At 42.6% G+C, this 19,621-nt stretch overlaps 1 protein-coding gene across 3 annotated transcripts; it reads left to right on the top strand.

Annotated features, from left to right (window-relative positions):
- Nucleotides 1–343: 343 nt before the first annotated feature.
- On the top strand, nucleotides 344–19,606 carry rab3gap2 (RAB3 GTPase activating protein subunit 2 (non-catalytic)). 3 transcript variants are annotated; one of them, XM_033642259.2, is made up of 35 exons: nucleotides 344–600; nucleotides 2,065–2,153; nucleotides 2,302–2,419; nucleotides 2,506–2,587; nucleotides 2,827–2,874; nucleotides 2,976–3,051; nucleotides 3,225–3,326; nucleotides 5,132–5,231; nucleotides 5,782–5,877; nucleotides 6,323–6,471; nucleotides 7,952–8,031; nucleotides 8,724–8,816; nucleotides 8,943–9,082; nucleotides 9,458–9,653; nucleotides 9,810–9,953; nucleotides 10,444–10,526; nucleotides 10,619–10,683; nucleotides 10,789–10,879; nucleotides 10,990–11,111; nucleotides 11,314–11,524; nucleotides 11,856–11,953; nucleotides 12,473–12,581; nucleotides 12,687–12,847; nucleotides 13,193–13,367; nucleotides 13,494–13,673; nucleotides 13,806–13,912; nucleotides 14,187–14,253; nucleotides 15,657–15,727; nucleotides 15,818–15,853; nucleotides 16,021–16,149; nucleotides 16,783–16,998; nucleotides 17,092–17,181; nucleotides 17,324–17,548; nucleotides 17,706–17,870; nucleotides 18,718–19,606. In XM_033642259.2, the coding sequence occupies exons 1-35, from the start codon at nucleotides 492–494 to the stop codon at nucleotides 18,868–18,870; spliced, it is 4,176 nt and encodes a 1,391-aa protein (XP_033498150.2). In that variant the 5' UTR covers nucleotides 344–491; the 3' UTR covers nucleotides 18,871–19,606. The 3 variants fall into 3 exon arrangements, with proteins under 3 accessions (XP_033498150.2, XP_033498151.2, XP_033498149.2); XM_033642260.2 differs by having other exon boundaries at nucleotides 5,779–5,877; nucleotides 16,021–16,095; XM_033642258.2 differs by having other exon boundaries at nucleotides 5,779–5,877.
- The last annotated feature ends 15 nt before the right edge of the window (nucleotides 19,607–19,621 follow it).

Below are 19,621 nucleotides of genomic sequence, written 5' to 3'. Positions count from 1 at the left end.
CTGGTGACAAAAACATACTAATACACTTTTTTTCAAATACCAATTAATCATACTGTAGGATTCAAATATTAAATTTCCATACTGACAATAAAACATCTCTATTATTCTGCCTTATCTTTTTTTTTTTTTAACAAATGCATCTCACCGCTTTTATTTTGAAAATTTCGTCTCAGCTCTAACCCGGAAGCACACCAGTGTTATTATGCTAACGATGTGTCATCAACACATCAAGATTAGGGTGGAAACTGCAAATGTTCGGGAAAATAAGTGTGCTAGACTTGTGTTAACTTTACTTTAGGGACCAGTTAAAGTCCAGTAAGTCATATTGTCATCGTGAACAGGCTGTCATAAAGTTAACACGACAGCAGGACTTGCGAACGGGCTCAAACTGCTAAGCTACGGTGATCTCCTACAACTGGACAGTTAGCTAACAGGCTAACTGGCGGATTTTCTGTCCAACGTTATTTTGGTCCTGACGGGACGGGAGAGAGATGTCCTGCAGCTTATTGGAGTTTTGTCGGCTCCAGGAGCTCAAAGCGGTCAGGGACTATTTGTTCCAGGACCAGAAAACTGAACCAGTGGAGGAGAGGAATCAAACAGGTAACGTTACCCAGGCTAACGTCAGATAGACAGTGCAGATGTCTGTAACGTTAGCATGCAGCACTTCACCCAAGTGACAACAGTCCAACTGACAACCTCTGGAAGTGGCTGGTCACTAATTAAACGAAGAATATGCTTGCTAACAAAATGGCTAAAGCTAAATAGTGTTATAAAAAGGCGACTGAGGAATACAAGAGGGAAGAAGTTCCTATTTTCAAAGTATTTGGTGTCAGGATACAGTAAGGGAAATTAAATGAAATATATAGCTGCCCTCTTGATACATAGCATTGTTTACGTCCAAGTGTGTTGTGTTTGAGTGCAGTACAAACTGCTTAAAACTCTTTCTAATGGTCTGACTAGTAAGAAAGGCACAGCATTAAAATTTGATGGCAAGGCCCTATGAAGTCAGTGATGGATAGAGCTTCTGCAAACCCAGCAAGGCACTGACAAGGGAGGAGGAGAAATCTGTCTGCCCTTTGCGCTATGAGTCATCCCACAGGAGGCACCTGAACACATCACTGCAGGATGCTCAACAAAGGAGAGTGCACACACAGGAAGGGCACTTGCACTTGTTGCACTCACGTTGATGCTTTAATACAGAATGTGTCATCACCTCAGCCTTGAAGTGCAACGACATCGACCCCCTGCACACACTGCACCAAGGTTTAATGCATTATAAATGTCCATAGCAACAGGATTTCATCTTGGATTTTCCTCTTGTTCCGTCACTTTGCCGTCCACTCACTCGTGAATGTTTTTAGATTATTTCCCCGTGGCACAACTTAGATCAGTCCTTCCCCGCTTGTCCTCTCTCTTTTTTATGATTTGGTAGAATGACTTGCCTGGGTCCACACCTTGGAAGACACCCACTCAGAAAATTGACAATTCAGTCTGATATCAGGCATTGGGATGACATTAGCATGTCTGTTCAGTTAAAATTTTAGCAGCTGGCCTTAACATTTGGTTTGGCGCCCTTTTAGTTTTCCAACCACTCAAAAGCTAAGGGTGAATGTGACATGGAGTGTCATATACACCCATTCACACACACAGTAATTCATTGGTGGCCAAGGCTACCAAACAAGGTGCCACCTGCTTCTCAGTTAACCGTTCACATGAAGTCACACACTGATTACACAGCCACGGGGAGCCGGTCCAGCATCTTGCCCAAGGGTACTTCGCAAGACTCGGCGGACTGGAGGAGCCAAGGATCAAACCACTGATCCTCTACCTCCCGAGTCAAAGCCACCCATACACTACTGCTGTGACTTTAGCCTGTGATTTCTCACCCCTCTATAACAGTTAAATTTGTCACTTTTCTTCTATCTTGTGATCACTGCTTTGTGTTTGCTACCAGAAATGTGAATAACCTGTCAGCAGGAGCCTGAGTCAAGATAGAAATCAGCACGATGTCACAGATTAATACCCATTGTAATTTGATTTCCCTGTTTCGCTTTCCCCTAACAGAAAATGAGCTGTCCTGGGACACCTCAGACTGGGAGTCAGCATGGGATGCTGGCGAAGGCAAAGAGGAGGGAGCCACTTCTGCCACAACAGTCTGTGCTTTTGTGTTTCATTCTCTGTTTTCACATCGCCATTTGGCTAGACAGAAAACAACAAATAACTTTGTCCAATATATGAAACTACCCTGAGGTGTTGTACGGGGTGGTCCCCACTCACTGACTTTCTTCTGTGTCCCTGCAGGTAGAGGAGGAGACCACAGGGCAGGGTGCACCCTGGCTGCAGGACTGTGTAGTGTCCCTGTCACCCTGCTCTGACCTGCTAGTAGTGGCCCGTGAACAGAAGGCTGTCTTTCTCTCAGGTCAGATATTCAAACACACACACACACACACCTCTAAGTACACAGAGATGTTACACATTGCTGTTACTGTTTATTAATACTTGTAGCCAAGTGGCGTACAGATGACAGTGGCAAAGAGGAGATGACCCTGGCTGTGTCTTGGACTGGAACTCTCAGCACTGACGAAGGGTAAGAGTCAAATTAGATGAACTTGAATGAAAATGCTGAAAACTCTTTGTTGATGAGAAAAAGAAGAAACTTACAGGCAGGAAAATGAACTTCAGAGTGACAAGGAAACTACAGAGGAAAAAGAAGGGTCACATTGAAAAGGGATAGTTGTTTGACATTGGAAACATACATGAAACATGAGGTAATACAGAGCTATAAAGTAAATGACATCCTACTATGTGTATGTTTTCTCACTATAGAGAGTGTGTTGGCAGCAGTATTTGTATACCATTGGCAAGCCAGAAGAGGTAAGAATTACCTATGTAGGAAATCGGGATGATGTTTGTGGAAATGCAAAACGCTTCTTTATATGTCTATAGCTGTTTTTAAAGCGTGTGTGTGTGTGTAGGAGCTCCACAGGGCGGCCCGACTGGACATGTGTGGTAGTTGGTTTCACCTCTGGCTATGTCCGCTTCTATACAGAGGTACTTCATCAATCTTATCTTCATTTCATACAGTACAATGCTTTTGTAGCCCGTGCATCAGTGAACATTTTCAGATAATCAGCAGGAGAAAAAAGACAATGAAACCATTCAATACGGCCTATAAATAGTCATGAGTGCCAGTATGAAATGTAACATCAGCTGTTTCTCGTCAGAGCGGCGTTCTCCTCCTGGCCCAACTGCTACATGAGGACCCGGTATTGAGGCTCAAGTGTCGCACATATGAGATCCCTCGTCATCCTGGAGTAACTGAGCAGGTAATGCACACACCAAACACTCCTATCAGAACTGTGTATAAAAATTATGTTAAAATCCTAAAGAATAGTTTGACATTTTGGAAAATATGCTTATGCTTTCTTGTTAAAGACGAATTTCACTGCTTAGTTTCACCGTTTGAGCTCAGTATGGTCAGCCTCTGTTTTTACAATACCAAACTGGCATATGATGATGTCTACAGTGAATCAGCGTAATAGACGAATGTATCATCTTTAATTTTTGGATATTTTTACCAAACATTTAATATTCTCAGTTAAATGTGTAGGGCGAGACATGGTGAACAAAAGGTTAATGACAATATAACAACGAGTACCACTTTGCCTCATGTTTGGTAGCCGCAATAGTCCGACTCCCACCTTTTGGAAATTTAGGAGAGTTTGCTCTGAAGGTAAGTTTTATTCTGTAAATTTGCAATCCAAATAAAGACTCAACCCCTAATTTACAAAGGATGGCGCAAAGCAGGGGGATTGACAAAATATTTTAATGTTTACATCCAAATTAAAACCTGCTTTTACTGGGCGTCAAACATTATAATAAAATAATCAGTTTTTCCTCCAGTACATCAGATACAAGGAGTTATACCAATAATTAGAATAAACCCATTCTTCATTTTTGCGCCCTCTGGCTGACACTCCTTAAAATACATAGTTATCAGTTTTAAATCACTAAATGTTTGTACCCTGGTGTCCACACTTAGTTGCATTCGCAGAATCAATCTGTGCGCTTTTGATTAATCAGAGTTAGTACCTTTTAAATACACAATAACTGCCGTTAGCGCCACTGCAAACCTGCACTGCAGTGTTGGTGTGGATGGGAGGCTCTTAAATCACAGTACTGGGCTCAGGGGTCAGTGACTGTCAGCCATCAGCCAACACTAATCTGTACAATAAATATGGAAACTCAAGCTTGCCGCTAGGTACCTTAATGCAGTCTCCACTGGTTGCCAAGCAACATCACGTTAACTGCGGGAAGTCAGTTCTTCAGGTTAGAAATAGTCTGGCACATGACCCCTCGGGAATCTTTGTAGTTGTTAACTTTGTTTTCTTATACTCTAGTCTCCTCTGTAGTCTTTTCTACACTTTGTGTTTTGTACTGGTTAAATAAACTTGAGAGTTGAGAGAACTTTAGAGTTGCTGGTAGGTCAGTGTTGTTACCCTTGGACAGAGCCATGCTAGCTATTTTCCCTGTTTCCTGTCTGTATTGGAAGCTAAGCTAACTGCCAGCTCAAAACCATACTACAAACTCTGTATATCACATCAGATGTCACGACCAATGGACGCGGTGCCACAAATGAATCATTCATATTACATTCAGGGTTTGACCCAGGTAGAGTCCAAACTCTGATTTAAAAGATTGACAGACTGAGGACTGAAAGCATTCTTTGACATGTTCAGTCTTGTCTGTGGGACTCTAAATCTCTCCCTCAGATGGCTAAAGCTGGTATTCTTCAAATAAAACATGAGAGGGATTGGCTTAATATTACCAGTCAGAAACAACATTCTTTTAGTATACGCAGTTTGAAAACTTAGTTCAAGTGTTTGACCCACAACCCTTGAGCAGATCCATAGCATTGGTATCAGTCGTCTTATGTAACTCCCTACAGGAAAGCAAATATTTATGATCACTTGTGGATATTACTTCTTGACATTAATCTCACTAAACATTTATGTCATCAACTGAACCTTGATCTAAACTCAGGGTTTACATCTAGCGTTTCCTGAGCTTTTGACCGTATCCCATCATGTTATTCAGCAAACCTATAATCATTAATTTTATCCTGTCACAGCATGAAGAGTTAAGTATCCTCTACCCTGCTGCTCTGGTCACTATCGATGGCTTCAGCCTCTTCCAGTCTCTGCGTGCCTGCAGGAACCAGGTGGCAAGAGGTACTGCTGCTGATGTGAGCATGTCTGTAATTGTGTGTGTACGTGTGCATCCAACTGGGAGTATTCTGTATATGCATTTGCGTTTGTGTTTGTATTGTAGGATGAAAGTCATGTAGTTCTAGTGTCACCTGTTAAGTATTACGTGCTAAAAAGTATTTTGCAGTGTGTTAACTAGAGATGTGTTTTTCAATTGCTGGCTGGGTGGATAGTGTTTGCCACAAGGCATTCAGGTACTAAGGAGACATACACACAACTACCACTGTACCCCTGCCACACATACACCCTTATATTACAGCCTCTAGTGGGTTAGCAGCCAAGCTTCAGCAGGGTTTTTCTGAGCATCTACAGTAGTAGTGTTGTCAGGGTGTGTATGTGTCTGTCTTTCTATGAATGTGCTGTGTGGCCTAAATCAATTCTTGTCACTATTTAAGCACAGTGCTTTAGTTTCACTGCTGCTAAATGCAAGGCATGCCTGCTAGCTGTAGATAATGAAAGGTCTTGTCAAAAATATTGGTAATCAAATGATGAACTGCACTTTTCCATGTAGCAGCAGCAGCAGGTAGCGAAGCAATCCAGCCTCCTCCTTTGGCCTATAAGAAGTGGGGTCTGCAGGACATGGACACCATTGTGGACCACAGTAGTGTGGGTATGAGACTATTTCTACCTCTGTCAAGAAGGTTATGTTGCGGTTTGTTTGTTAGTCAGCAGAAATACAGGAAAACTACTGACCCGATTTTCATTAAACTTGGTGGAAGGATGTAGCATAGACCAGGGTGGATACACAAATTATTTTTCACTTTTATTAACATTGTGAGACAGGGCATTTGGCCTTGTGCCCTTCATTGACTTTTGTTCACAAATACAGTTGGTTTATTGCCTTATGGTGGACATATTTACATCATGCATTCTATGTATTCATTATAATGAATAAAAAGTCAAATCAATTCAGTTATATGCTGGGAAGAGTTAAATAAAAGAGGTAAATATAACTGACTGAATGATTGACAGGATAGCACTGTACTCACTGCACTAATTCCTGTCATTTTCTCCTCCCACACTCCCGTTCATCCCTCCATCTCTCCTGCTGCTAGGCATTATGACGCTGTGTGTGTTTGACCAGATGAAGAATGCATCTATCCTGGGAGGGTTTAATGCTTCAGTCAAGGGCAGCCCGCCTGCCATGAGCCAGTATATCACTGTGGGAGGTGGGCCATACACAGGCTTTTACTATGCTGTAGAGGTGAGTGAGAAAGAGATGGAACAAGTTGGGCTGTGTATTTCCCGATAGTATGACAGTAAAAGCAACTTAAATGTATATATGAGTTAATTATTACGTAACCTCTCAAGACAGATTCGGGGGGGGGGCTTTGAGTCTAAACGTTGCTGCGCTTTAGCCAATCACAATGGAGGGGGCGCGGCCGAGACGTGCAGGTGTCCCCAGGAAATGTGGGCTTTTAACAGATGACATCCTGATGTTGGCTTTGCTAACTGTCCCTGTCAGCTGCAGCCACTGATGCTTTCTAGACATTGTGATTTCCCGTAACTGAATAAATATCACCAATCATGTTGTAACTAAGATATTCGCTGGAAAAAATATTTTATTCACGGACCGTTTATTGAGTTATTACCTTATTTTTATATAGTCTATGGTTATAGACAACGCTAACGGCTAACGTTAACAGCTAACGGTTAGCCCAGCTAATCTACGATAACCATATTAATTACGTGCACACAGAAATAGTAACGTTTGTTCAGTCATTGTGTTTATAGACTTAACAAACATCAGATTAGTCTACACGGTGAAATAGTGACGTGAAAAATGTGATATAAGTTATAGCTAAACTCTGTATTTGTAAACAACACGGCGATTCCCTGGGGGCACTGCCGGAAGTGAAGGGCGTGAGGCCCCTTCACTTCCGGTTAGTCGAAAATCTCCGGGCTGTGCCTCCAGAGGTAAAGGAAGAAATTTTTTTTTTTTTTTTTTTTTTTAACCGATGGATTTCCAGATTGATTATTAAGTGCTATGCACGTACAAAAATGATGCAAATGACCTAGCAGGGTCATTCTGTACCAACTCACCTAGACTTCCCAGTTCATGTCATGGAGTTTCTTGGGGAAAAAAATCATGTGATAAAATTATACAGTCCAAATATTAAAAGAAAGATCTGTGGCACTCCATTTTTTATGCAGGACCAAATAACTATAAAAAACTATAAAACTATATTAATACTAAACAGAATCAAAATTTGGTAGTAAGAAAATACCATTTTATTTATTATTATTTATTATTATTTTAGATATTCATTTTTGAAAATTACTTTTTTTATCATTTGTTCCTTCATTTTTATTTGATTAGTGTAAAACATACAGCAACAAATATTTACATCAATACATGCTTAGGGTTTCTTGGATGTTCAGTGCAAATTTCAACACAGTCAAGTGAAAAATTGGCAATTGATTTGCCGTAGAATACAGTCACAAAATTGATGAAATGATGAATGAAATTTGGCTCAGAGGGCCAAACTTCAAAAATTGATAACCAAAAAAGTATTTGGAGGAGAGCCATAGGATTTTGCAAGGTCCTGTTAAGTTCCTACATTTTTTCTTTTCAAGAAAGTATGTGACAATGACTCAAGGGACAGCGCAAGACATAATGCCAAAGACAGCTTTTTCAGAGAGTTAATTCAGCTGGTTTGTTGTGTCTTTCTGTTTGTCTTCAGGGAAGCTCCCAGCCTCTCCTCTCTCACGTGGCCCTGGCTGTGGCCAGTAAACTCACCTCAGCCCTCTTCAATGCTGCCAGGTATGTGGGTGTGCATGTGTGTATAAGCAAGATTTCCTGTATAAGCAAGATTTCCTGCTACATTTCAATTTAAAGGGCCAGAAAGAACTTTCTGTCATATTTGCTGAAACTGTCACTATATCCTGATGGCAGCACACAAGACAGATAATCTGTTAAAAAACAGGTTCCTCTGGTTCCTCCTCGTGCTCCTAATGGCATTTGCAAGAATCCACAGTGCCTGAACAAAAACAATCAGTCAGAGCCAGGAGGAGTCTCTCACTGCTCAGGCACACTGTGCAGTCCCCTCACATGCACATGCTCTGATTCAGTCAAGCTCAATATCTTCAGCACGCAGCTGAAGCAATTTCGGTTTTGAATCCTTTCAGGTCTTGTAGCTTTCCCCACCTTGGAAAAGCCATTCATATGTGTATTTTTTCTAGAGTTACCTACTGTCACTTTAATTCCTGTCATATACACACTGGACTGTTTGCAGCACTGTCAACAGCCCTGAACTGCTGCAACAGCACAAAGCAGCCCAGTCAGTACTCTGAATTATATCCTGTTTGTGTGTCTTGTACGTTGCCTTTTCTCCTTTATTACTTTTTCTTATACTCTAGTCTCCAATGGATTCATCATCTTATCTGTCTTTTTCAAACTTTCTCTAAGTCTGTTTTTCATTATTTCATCACTCTGTCTTGCTGTTTTTCTCCCAGTGGATGGTTAGGTTGGAACAAGAACAAGAATGAAGAAGAGGCTATTCAGAAACAGAAGCCCAAGGTGGAGCCCGCAACGCCCTTGGGGATCAGGTACCAATCGCGATATCTCAACACAAATTCAGCAGTGCCCTATTGTGCCTTATTGATACTGGTAATGTGAAGCTTGCTGATGCCCCTCCATCATCCTGTCTTTTAAATCTGACCTCCTCCACCCAGATTTGGTCTCCCAGACTCTCGACGCCACGGCGAGTCCATCTGTCTGTCTCCCTGCAACACGCTGGCTGGTGTGACGGACGACTTTGGACGAGTCACTCTGCTGGACTTGGCCAGGGGCATTGCCATCCGTATGTGGAAAGGTGAGGAGAGAGAAGACAAAGGACTAAGAAGTGGATATAGAGATTTGTGAAGGGATCTTTGTAAAAGAATAGGTTAAGCATAGAGACATATTAGAAAAGTCTCTTGTATGTTCATTTTCCCTTGTCTCTGATCAAAATGGAGCAACCGTGTTTCACATGTCAAGACTCGACTACATAAATAACGTGTTAACAATTTAGTATTCCTGTAGTCTGAGAGCACAAAACATTGAATCCTTACACACTGTCTATCAAACAATCATTGCCTCTGTTCCTTTGTAAAAATCAGTCGTGATGCCAAGTCATGCATTCAGCTTCAAAGTTAGGTGCGCCCCTGTAATGAAAATATGACTGTGCATTAATTTAACTGAACTGCAGGTTACAGAGATGCTCAGCTGGGTTGGCTGCAGGTTCCAGAGGAGCGGGGTGATCGGGAGTTCTCCCCCTCTGCCTCCCTTCCCAGACGCCATGCCCTGTTCCTGGTCATCTACGCCCCTCGCAGGGGAATCCTGGAGGTGTGGGCGATGCAGCAGGGGCCTCGAGTTGGAGCCTTCACTGTGGGCAAACACTGCAGGTATAAACGATGCACTTAACTTTGTCTTATAGCTATTTCTGAGCAACAAAAGCATCACAATTAAAGTAGCACCTGTGCAGTTTCATATGTGGCACTTGAGGATAGAGAAACTTGGAGAATAGCATAGTTAAAAGTTGTGTATGTGCACACTTCCAGGTTGCTGTACGCTGGCTACCGTCTGATGGGGGTGAACAGTGTGACCAGTCAGGGCTGGAAGCTCCACACCCAGCAGGTGTGTCTGCTGGATCCCATCACAGGAGCGTTGAGGACAGTGAACATCCCCTTTCACCTGGCCCTCAGGTTAGTACACACACGTAGATTAACTTCAGAGATGGTGTAACACAGGCATTCTCTACCTCACTTGTTTAAACCACAGTGTTAAAGTGACAAGTTGCAGTTTTGGGGGGGTATGTCCTCAGACTGTTTCAGCAGCAGCCGACTCCAAGACTCCTTTTACTGCTTCAATTAATGTTTCTTGTAGGAGTGCTTGCAGATGTGGGGTGGGGATATCTTTTATTTTCAGACTCAAAGTTGCTCATAAACTATTTAGTTAGCACTTACTCAACTAAAGAGCCCTATTAAGATCATGCTAAAGAATGTCAAGGCGAGGGAATTGATGATAACTCAAATGGCATTTTTCCAACTACAACTTCAAAAGTTTACAAAACAGTTTACCTTAAAACATGAATTTTAGGCAGCATTACTTTCTCCTCAACCTACAAGTTGTTAAAGACCCCTTTTAATGAGGCCTCCATCGATACACCCAAACCATATGTTTCTCTGTCTTCAGTGACAAGAAGAGCGAGCGAGCCAAAGATATGCACCTGTTAAAGAGGCTGACTACTTTACTGAGGAGCAGAGAGGTGGAGCCTGGTAAGAGATACAAGAGTGAGAGCTGAGTAGAGATCTAGATACAAGTGTGTGTGTGAGATGAAAGAGGTTTGAATCCATGCTTTCCTTCTCAGATATTCTGGAGAGTGAGGCTAAAAGTGTGTTGCTGGATATCAAACACCCCGCCATTAAGAAGCAGGTATAAACAAAGACACAACACAGAAGGCCTCACACACTAATAGAGAGGCCTGTTTTCTTGTGGTAACAGTCAACTTTCTAACTGCAGTCTCCACCCTTCCTTTAGGCTTTGGAGTCTCTGCTGTCAAATAAGAATGCTCCTGTCTTATGTCTTACTAACATCACATATGCCTTATATGACACTCTGAAGCAACAAGGTAAAGTATCAGTTGGTTATTAAGAAGATAAACATTGTTCTCGTTTTTTCCTGATGTGTCATAAACTGTTTTCTCTCTCTTACTCACGGTTGTGTATTTCTGTATTACAGACCCTGAGGCAGTGGATGCAGCATTACTCCAGCTCTGCTCTTCACAGCTGAAACTGCTCCAGCTCTACACTGACATCCAGAACCTGCACTCTGCTGCAGACATAGAGGCCTGCTCTAAAAATGTGAGAAGACACACACACATATACACACACACAAAAATGGTTACTTAACATAAATATTTTCCAACTGTAACACTACGTAACATGACAGGCTAACTTAAAGGTTTGAGTAAAGCTGCAAATTAGGGCAGTGTTGTTGCTAAGTGATCATTATTATTACTCATAACTCCACAAGAAACACTTGAATGTTCTCCCCACCCACCAGGACTCTCTCGAAGGCATAGAGGATGAATTGTCCCATGTTGGTCCTACCTTGCAACGCTACGCCCATTTCACTTCGAAACCCAGTGTTTCCTTCGCCCAGGACTCACCTGACTCCCCCCTGCCCCCCCAAGCCTTCCTCTCTCAGATGGAGTGCACCGAGAATGAGGAGTTGAGGGTAATCCGCGGGTCTGAAACTGAGTGGAATCAGCTAGGTATGGCAACATATGTATGCACATTGTACACCATGACCTTCACTTAGTTACTTGGATAGATTTGATGACACAGTCAAAAAACACAATCACTCTGTGTGCAGCATTTTGTTAATCTTAGTATGACACTGACAAACTAATTGATACTTCAGTATAAAAAGCATAAGCTCTCAGTGAGATGAAAGTGAGATGCTGGTAGTCTCTGACTCACACGAGGAATTTTACTGCTGTGTTGTGCATGTGTGAGATACAGAAATATCAGTGACATCAGACACAGAGTAAGCACACCACACAAATCCAGACTGAGGACGTTGCTCTTGTGTGTCCTTTGCAGGTAACTTTATTTTCTGGGGTTGTCTGTGTGGAAAGAGCCCACTCCATAAAGTCTGTGACACACTGCAGCAGGCTGGCGTCAGTCCACAGCAGCTACTGGTAAGATGGAGGAAATGATAAGGAATGACTGTATAGGCGAATAGCAGCACTTTCTACGTCAAAATATTCACTAACAAAAGCTTCTAAACTCAACCAGACATGTTCCAACAGGAATAGGATCTGAAATCAGGCACAAATGAAACACATCAGCAACCATGTTTTCCTGACATTAGCATGTAGCTACATGTAGCAGAGTGCGTAATGAAAACGCTTGCAGTAGTGTGCCTGGAGCAGATGACCTTATATAGAAATCTGTCTCAAGCCAACATCTGCTTGTCTCAGAGGGAAGAAAAACATTGGAAACAGAGTATTCAGAGCAGTCTGAAGCCTGAGGTTTTCTCTTACAAGGGTTACTTGTACATATGTTTACCTTATTATTTGAAACTTTGGCCACGTTGAACATAAACATCCGATAGTGTAACATTGTATTTATGACAGAAAACAAAGAAAAGCATATTAGGTCTCCTTAAATGTTTTTTTCTCCTAAATATTTCATGTTTCTGTTCCTCCTGTTTTCAGTCTCTGCTGCTAAGTGTGTGGTTGCAAAGAGAAAAGGAGGTGCTACAGAAGCCAGAGGAAACCGTTAGAAATCTACACACACTACTCATCGCCCTCAGCAACATGAAAGGTGCGTGCTTGTCTACTTTGCGTATGTGCCTCTCTGTCAACCAGTGAAAGTCCATGAAAAAAGAGGGATGAGAGGAGAGTTACCACTTTCTCTCCCTCTCCTCAGGTGCAGTTGAGGAGTCGTGGGACCCCCAGTCCATCTCTCCATGGTGGCAGCAAGTTCGCTCTACATGCATCCAGTCCCACAATGCTGCCGCTGCTCTGCTGGCTGCCTTCGTTGCTCACCGTGCTGCGAAGGCTAGCATCACAAGCCGGGCTGACAGCAAGGTAGGGAAGTCTCATAGATAGACACACGTGTGCACTCATTAGGCAGTGGTGTGAAAAACGAAAATATGGCACATAAGAACCGTGAAGCAAGGGGCGTGATTTATGTGTTGATGAAGCATGACGTTGGTACACCCTCACCTTTTTTGCCAACTGATTAAGTTCAAACAAACCACTCACTCACATTTCAGAGACATACAGTGTTTTTGCTAATTTGCCACAAGAAATAGGAGAACACACTTTAAAGTTATTCAGTACGACAGCGCTATAACAGTACTCCTGCTGGGCATAATTACAACCACTAAAACCACACTGACTCAGCCTTCGTCATGTTTTTGTGTGTGACAGCTGCAGTCTGAGTGGGAGGCAGTGTCCCTAGAGCTGGAACAGTGGGTGGTGTGCGTTCGCCAGCTAGAGGATGTGCTGGTGCTGCAGACTCTGCTGTTGGTGCCTCCTCCTCAGGGAGCAGCAGGGGGCGCTGCAGCACAGTGCTCCATCAAAACGCTGCTGGAGGGAGGCACAGGTATGCTGTGAAGAAGTGTATATAAAGGCAACCAGACACGCTTTCAGTATTCATATTATGGTTGTGGCTGCCTAAAACACATTTTCTTATACTTTTATTGTCGTCTTTTTACGTCCATCTGTAAAGGTGGCATAGCAGACAGTGTTTCCAAGTGGGTGTTCAGGCACAACTTGGCCCCTGAGCGACTGAAAGAAATTCTCCAAAAGAAAGAAGACAAAGAGGCAGATGAAAAACAAGAGCATACAGCTGGAGGAGAGGGGAAGGAGCAGGAGGAGAAGAGCCAAGAGGACACAGACAGGACAGCAGGTTAGGACTCGGGACTGGTCATAAATGATCAAAATGTTGGCTTTTGACATTCGTGAATTCTGATTATTTCAGGGAACTTGTTTATACCCTCAAATCAAATCCAAGTCAGGCACTGTACACTGTGTTTTCCAGAGCTGTTGGTGGCAGTGTGTCAGCGGTTCCCACACTCCCTCTCACCTGACTTGCTCTTCGCCCACTGCTGCTGGGAATATGTGGTGCAGTGGAACAAAGACCCTGAGGTGCACATACAGTTTTTTGTTAACGATAAAAATATCTTATTTTTTAACATATTTTTATATTAAAGCTGGATTCTGTTTTTGCTCATTTTTCAGTTTGGGTACAACTCCTTTGCTAGTTTTGTACTAAAGTTATTTTGGTGGATGTTAGCAGCACTACATGCTGCAACAAGCCAGTTTCAGCAAATAGAAATGGGCCGTTCTCTTAGATCCTAGCAACACAGAAGAACCAATCAGCTTTGTCCTTAAATCTGGACTCACACCTGCTTCTCTCTAGGAGGGCCGATACTTGTGGTGGGCGGTGGAACATCTGAAGCTGGTCTCCAGTCCACATATCCAATTAGGTGAGGGTTTTTTTTCATATGCTTGCAAATGTATTATACAATAATATGTCTGATTTGTCTAATAATGTTTTATCAATGATTGTTGGAACAAGTGTGATTTTCTTCAGGTATGCATAAAATAACATTTCAGACTTGCCCTCAGAGTGAAATTACCACAGTAGAAACAGCTTACAATGATCACAGTTTTCACAGTGATCAACTGCGTATATGGATCAAATAGCTTGCGACAGAATAATTCCTGTACAAAAGTTTAAATAACTGTCTAATAGTTATCAAGTAGTGTCTTTACAGTATTCATTATGGGACTTAACATATATGACAATCTATGACGAAAGCCATGGCCAGAGGTTTTCAGGTGGTCCATCTGTGTGTTTGTTCGTACGTACATACGTCCCATTCTCATTAACGAGATTTTTTTTTTTTTTTTTTTCCCAAATTTGGCACAACTGTCCACGTGGACTCAAGGATGAACTGATTAGATTATGGTGGTTGTAGGTCAGAGATTAAGGTCAGCAAGACGGAATTTCTTCACATTTGGGACACATATCCACTTGGACTCAACTGTGAACTGATTTAATTTTGGTAGTCAAAGATCAAGGTCACTGTGACCTGTTTTTGGCCAAAATTCAAAAAGAATTCATGCACTAATTATGACAAAATTCGAAGAAGAAAAAAAAGTCTTATAGGATAAAATGATGAAGTGATGACATTTTCTTTTAATATTCAGAAGATTGACTTCACTGTGACATCACAATGTTTTGCATAGAACACTTTTCTGGTCAGTATTCAACATCACAACCGTGCGGCAGTAATGCTAGTTTAACTTAACTCTCTTGCAGTGACCTGTTTGCCTACAGCTGGCTACCTGAGGCTGGTGCTTTTTGCTCATTAAAAGAGCATTAACTCTGCATTAACTGAAAAATATTGTCTCCTCAAAGCATCCGACAACACTGACAAAGACAAGCCAAATTGCTGCTGCAGCGAAACTTGGTGTTCAGGCTACCTTGTGTAGTCTACTCACACAAGAAACAGTCATGGCTGCTAGTGATGGAGACAGAGAACAAATGCACATGGGAAAAACACACTTGCGGTTAAAGCTGCCCTTGTCATGTGGATTGAAAATGCCTGTGTACATAGTGACCCTCATAACTATATATTCATGTAATAAATATACACGTCAATTAGATGGTACTCTACATGAGAAATAAAGGAAAAGGGAAAAAATCAGTTTAATAATAATCATCTACTTTTAGTGATCCAGTGACCCGTACTGGCTTGACCACTGTCAGAGGTTTTCTCTGTACTGTATATTACCTGGAGTGATATCCGTTTCCTCACTTTGTAAATCAGTGCCTTCTGAAAATTACCTTGTGTCGTTGGACTTCATCGAATCTTCCTCACAGGTATTTCTGCCATGATGTGGAGTACATTCGTTGTCAAGCGTTTCTCGGCAGCAGCCTTCCTCATGGAGAAGGTAACATCATGCACATACAGTAAACCGCATGCTTTTGTGTTTTTGAGTGTGTGAGGCAATATATAAAATATTTACACTTATTTTTTCTAGGTGGGGAAAGCACCCAAAGATCGCTTATGTCGACGGGTAAGTAAGCATGTTAGCACAAATTGTAAAAGATCATCATAAATTTAAATATATGACAGCAGGTTTGATAAACAGTAGATTAACTCAGATGTAAAGTGTTGCGATTCAAGCATTAAGTTCATGATCATTATTCATCATTTATTAAGGATGTGTGTTTTTGTGTGCAGGATGTTGGGATGGGAGACAAAGCTGTGACGTCTTTCCTGGGCTGCTGTGTCCAGCTGCTGCAGATCCTCATGGAGGTGACTGGAGTATTGGTTAAAAATCAGAGCGCTTTATCTTTTATAAATTACTATGTAAGTAAAGAGATTCCAGAAAGAAGCATGGAGGAGCCTATCACTAGCACTACTAACACCTTCATCTGATATGCATTTGATTTATTAGCTTGCTGCTTGCAAAAAGCTTTTGTGTCTGAGATGGCTTCTCCACAAAATACTTTAATCACCATGTGAAATAAACACAATTTAGAATATTTGAATTTGTAGATATTTGTTTCAGAAGTTTAATTGTTAGATAAAATGCATCCTACTTGACTGAAAAGTCTGTTCATCGTTTATGCGCGCTTGATATTTTGAGTTTCCACATTGCATTTGTTTAAGTTGCATACGAGCCCACGGCTGGCTTGCAAACTAGCCGTGATGTCACAAATCCTGCTCCTTTGTACACGTGTTCAACTGAGATTTCAGTCGAGCACACAGAAACTTTCCCCCTTCAGCAGATGAATGTACAGTGAAGCTCAAACATCACAGTAAAGCAACAACAAGCGAACACATTTCTGAGTGGAGGGGGAAATTTGTGCATGTGCTGTTCTGCACTGAAGTGTGGTAACTGAACTCAGCTGTGAGCTCTGAATGAACTACCTGTTTTTTTTTTTTTTACAAACACACACAATCATTTCTCTTCATCTCTTCTGTTGCTTTTTCATGCAGTCGGACTCGGCGGTGGAGGAGGTTCCCGTCCCAGAGCTGTCCATGGAGGAGGTGTGGAGCGGGGCAGAGGGCCCTGCGTCACTAGCTGAACTCGCCCTGGAGCAGAGAGGCGTCCACTACCCCCTGGTGCAACACCACTGCCTGTTAGCCTCCCTGCTACATGCTGCTATGACCTTCAGTCTGAAGGTCAAACCACTCAGTCTGTTTGACAGCAAGGTGAGGAGATGGGCTGATTGACAAAACCTAAACACTGCAGTCTTATTTTGTTCATGTGCATTAATACGTTTATGCATGTGTGTGTTGTCCCAGGGTAAGAATGCTTTCTTCAGAGATCTGACGACCATCCAGTTGATGCCCAGCGGAGACATGGACCCAGGCCTGGTCTCACTACGACAAGAGGTGAGAGATGGATTTGCATCTAGAGGTCAATAGAAAATGAAGATCTTGAAACATATGGTTTGTTGTTGTCTCATTTCATCTCCTCCTCACTCTACACACCTGTTGTCTCATCTGTGTTTCCCACGATCCTCCTCTGTCTCAGTTCCTCCTCCGGGTGCTGACCGCCTGGGTGCAGGCTATAGATGATCCTTCCAGCTCAGCCTCTGGCACCAGCTCAACCCCGTTACCCTCCAGTGGCCCCAAGGCTGACTGGTGGCCCTCGCTGTGTCTGGATCTGGGCTCCCTGCTGCAGGTCAACCCTGACATCCTGAGACGGCACCTTGTCTGCGAGCTTTACAACCAGGGCCTGGACCCGCGGGCCGAAGAGGCAAGTGAAAATGGGGTGCTATAGTGGTGCTAAAGCTAACATTGGGACGATAGTACTTCTGTTAAACCTTAATGTCGACCACATTGCTTGATAGGTCATACAGTCCAATGTTCTGCTCTGAAATTTCATCTTAAGTTTGTGGCATCTTGTCACCCAGGTGATGTTAGAGGTGGAGGATAAGGATGTGCTGGGCTCCCAGCTGCTGGTACTGACTGGCCAGAGGCTGAGTTACTCACTGCTCCACAGCCAGAGCCAGACGCAGGCTGCCATGGAGCTGCTGGCCCGCCTGCCCCCCACCCTCTGCACATGGCTCAAGGCGATGGTGAGACACCAAAACAATGTCCTCTTATACACTGAAGACATGTCAGTCGCAGATTCTTAGAGCTTAGATGCTTGTTTCGATAAGTAAATGTGTATACCATGCGTTTTTCATTGAAGTGATTGACAGCTGGTGACATGCTGATTTCCAACCAGCTTTGTATTATAACACTGTGGTCAGTATGTGTACATGAACTGTGGTAAACTTCCCTCCATCTTACCAGCGGCCAGATCACCCTGCTCATTGGCCAAGGAAGCATCCACCAGCAGATTTTGGCTGGCTCTGGCGCCGTTATTTGAAATACAGATTGTACTTCTTCATTTTCGTTTGCCCGCCACCATGAACACAGAGTATAGACACAGGTTGAGAGTGAGACCCACCCCTCTCTTTCTCTGTCACACTCAGATCTAACTGTAAAACTAGGCTGATCAAGTATGAACCAAGATTTTGTCAGAGTTGCCTATTTCTCACTTGAAATGTTTTTGGAAACATATTTTAATTTATTGTTTGACTGTGATATGAAACAAGCTCAACAGCATGGCTAAACGCAAGTATGACATTTAAGGTATTAAAACTGTGTGGACCTTCCTCAGTCAGAGTGAACCAATGATGACCCCTGATATAGGAGCGAGAGAGGAGCAGAGGACACATGTAGGGTTCATTAGGAAGAATGATCACCACTGATGCTATTTCCCTCCTTGAGGAGAGGACTACGCAGTTTGGACTTAACTAAAAAGACTGTAGGACACTGGTCGCTAATAAAGTTGATATCACCTAGTTGTATGGTTTTGCACTGGAAGTTTAACACTATAATGTATGTATAATGTGTTTTTTTTTTTTCCTACTGCAGGACCCCAGTGAGCTGCGGTGCCCCCTGGTCCCCTTGCCCCAGACCAGCAGGCTGGTTGGCCGTCTGATTGAAATCCTGCCAGAGAACCACGCCCAGTACAGCCTGGCCCTGCACCTTCTGGAGGCTGTGGAGGTCCTCACCACTGAGGACTGACCTTGACAGGGAGAGGGGGGTCGGAGTCACCTTTGAGGCACAGTAGAGTCATAGTCGGCAGATGGAGAGATGATAAGGAAATAACAAAAGAAATGAAAAGAGGAAAGTTATGCTGGAGACTGATGGAGGCAGAGACTCCTCCCCCTTCTAAACGAAACAAGGTCTGTAGCACTTCAGGAATGACTGATGGTGTCTAGAACAGTACTCATATACAGCATATGAGAGACAGTCAAAGACAATGATGATAAACAGCCTTCTTACCCTCGTATGTCATCGTTATTAAGTTTGTTTTGTCGTTCAGCTCATGTTAATATCATCCTCACAACTTAATTGTAGAAGGCAGTGATATATAGAATGGATCATAGGCTTTTAACTTTTTTAATCCATCATACTTTCACGCATGTAACATAAATTATATTGAATACTTGTGTTATTAAAGAGTATTGTCTGGGGTTTATGAGATGTTATTAAGGAATGGGGTATGTCTTTCCTTTGTCACTTTACCTTCATTCTCTGATCAGTCAGTGTGTTGGTGTCCTAACTGCCATATCAGCGTTCTGTTTGACATTTGTCCTTCCTCTTTCACTTTCCCCGCTCATGGACAAGAGATGTATCATAAAGAAATATGGACCTTATTTTTTATTTATATATGCAGACAGTACTGTACTAGCTGTGCCTGTATGCCTCCTATTCTGTAGTCCACTGTGCAGAATAAAGAGGTTTCTCAAAAGCTTGACATAATGCTTACTTG

Source organism: Epinephelus lanceolatus, chromosome 15 (assembly GCF_041903045.1).
Source record: "Epinephelus lanceolatus isolate andai-2023 chromosome 15, ASM4190304v1, whole genome shotgun sequence".
NCBI lineage: Eukaryota > Metazoa > Chordata > Actinopteri > Perciformes > Serranidae > Epinephelus > Epinephelus lanceolatus.
Note: the sequence above shows the minus strand (reverse complement) of the source record. Positions and strands in the feature narration are given on the sequence as shown.

Excerpts from the sequence above, each read along its gene's own strand:
- rab3gap2 (XM_033642258.2), top strand. The coding sequence starts at position 492 with ATGTCCTGCAGCTTATTGGAGTTTTGTCGGCTCCAGGAGCTCAAAGCG. Across the intron at positions 2,420-2,505 it reads GAAGGCTGTCTTTCTCTCAG|CCAAGTGGCGTACAGATGAC; the intron begins GTCAGATATTCA and ends TAATACTTGTAG. Across the intron at positions 15,854-16,020 it reads AAGATCGCTTATGTCGACGG|GATGTTGGGATGGGAGACAA; the intron begins GTAAGTAAGCAT and ends TTTTGTGTGCAG.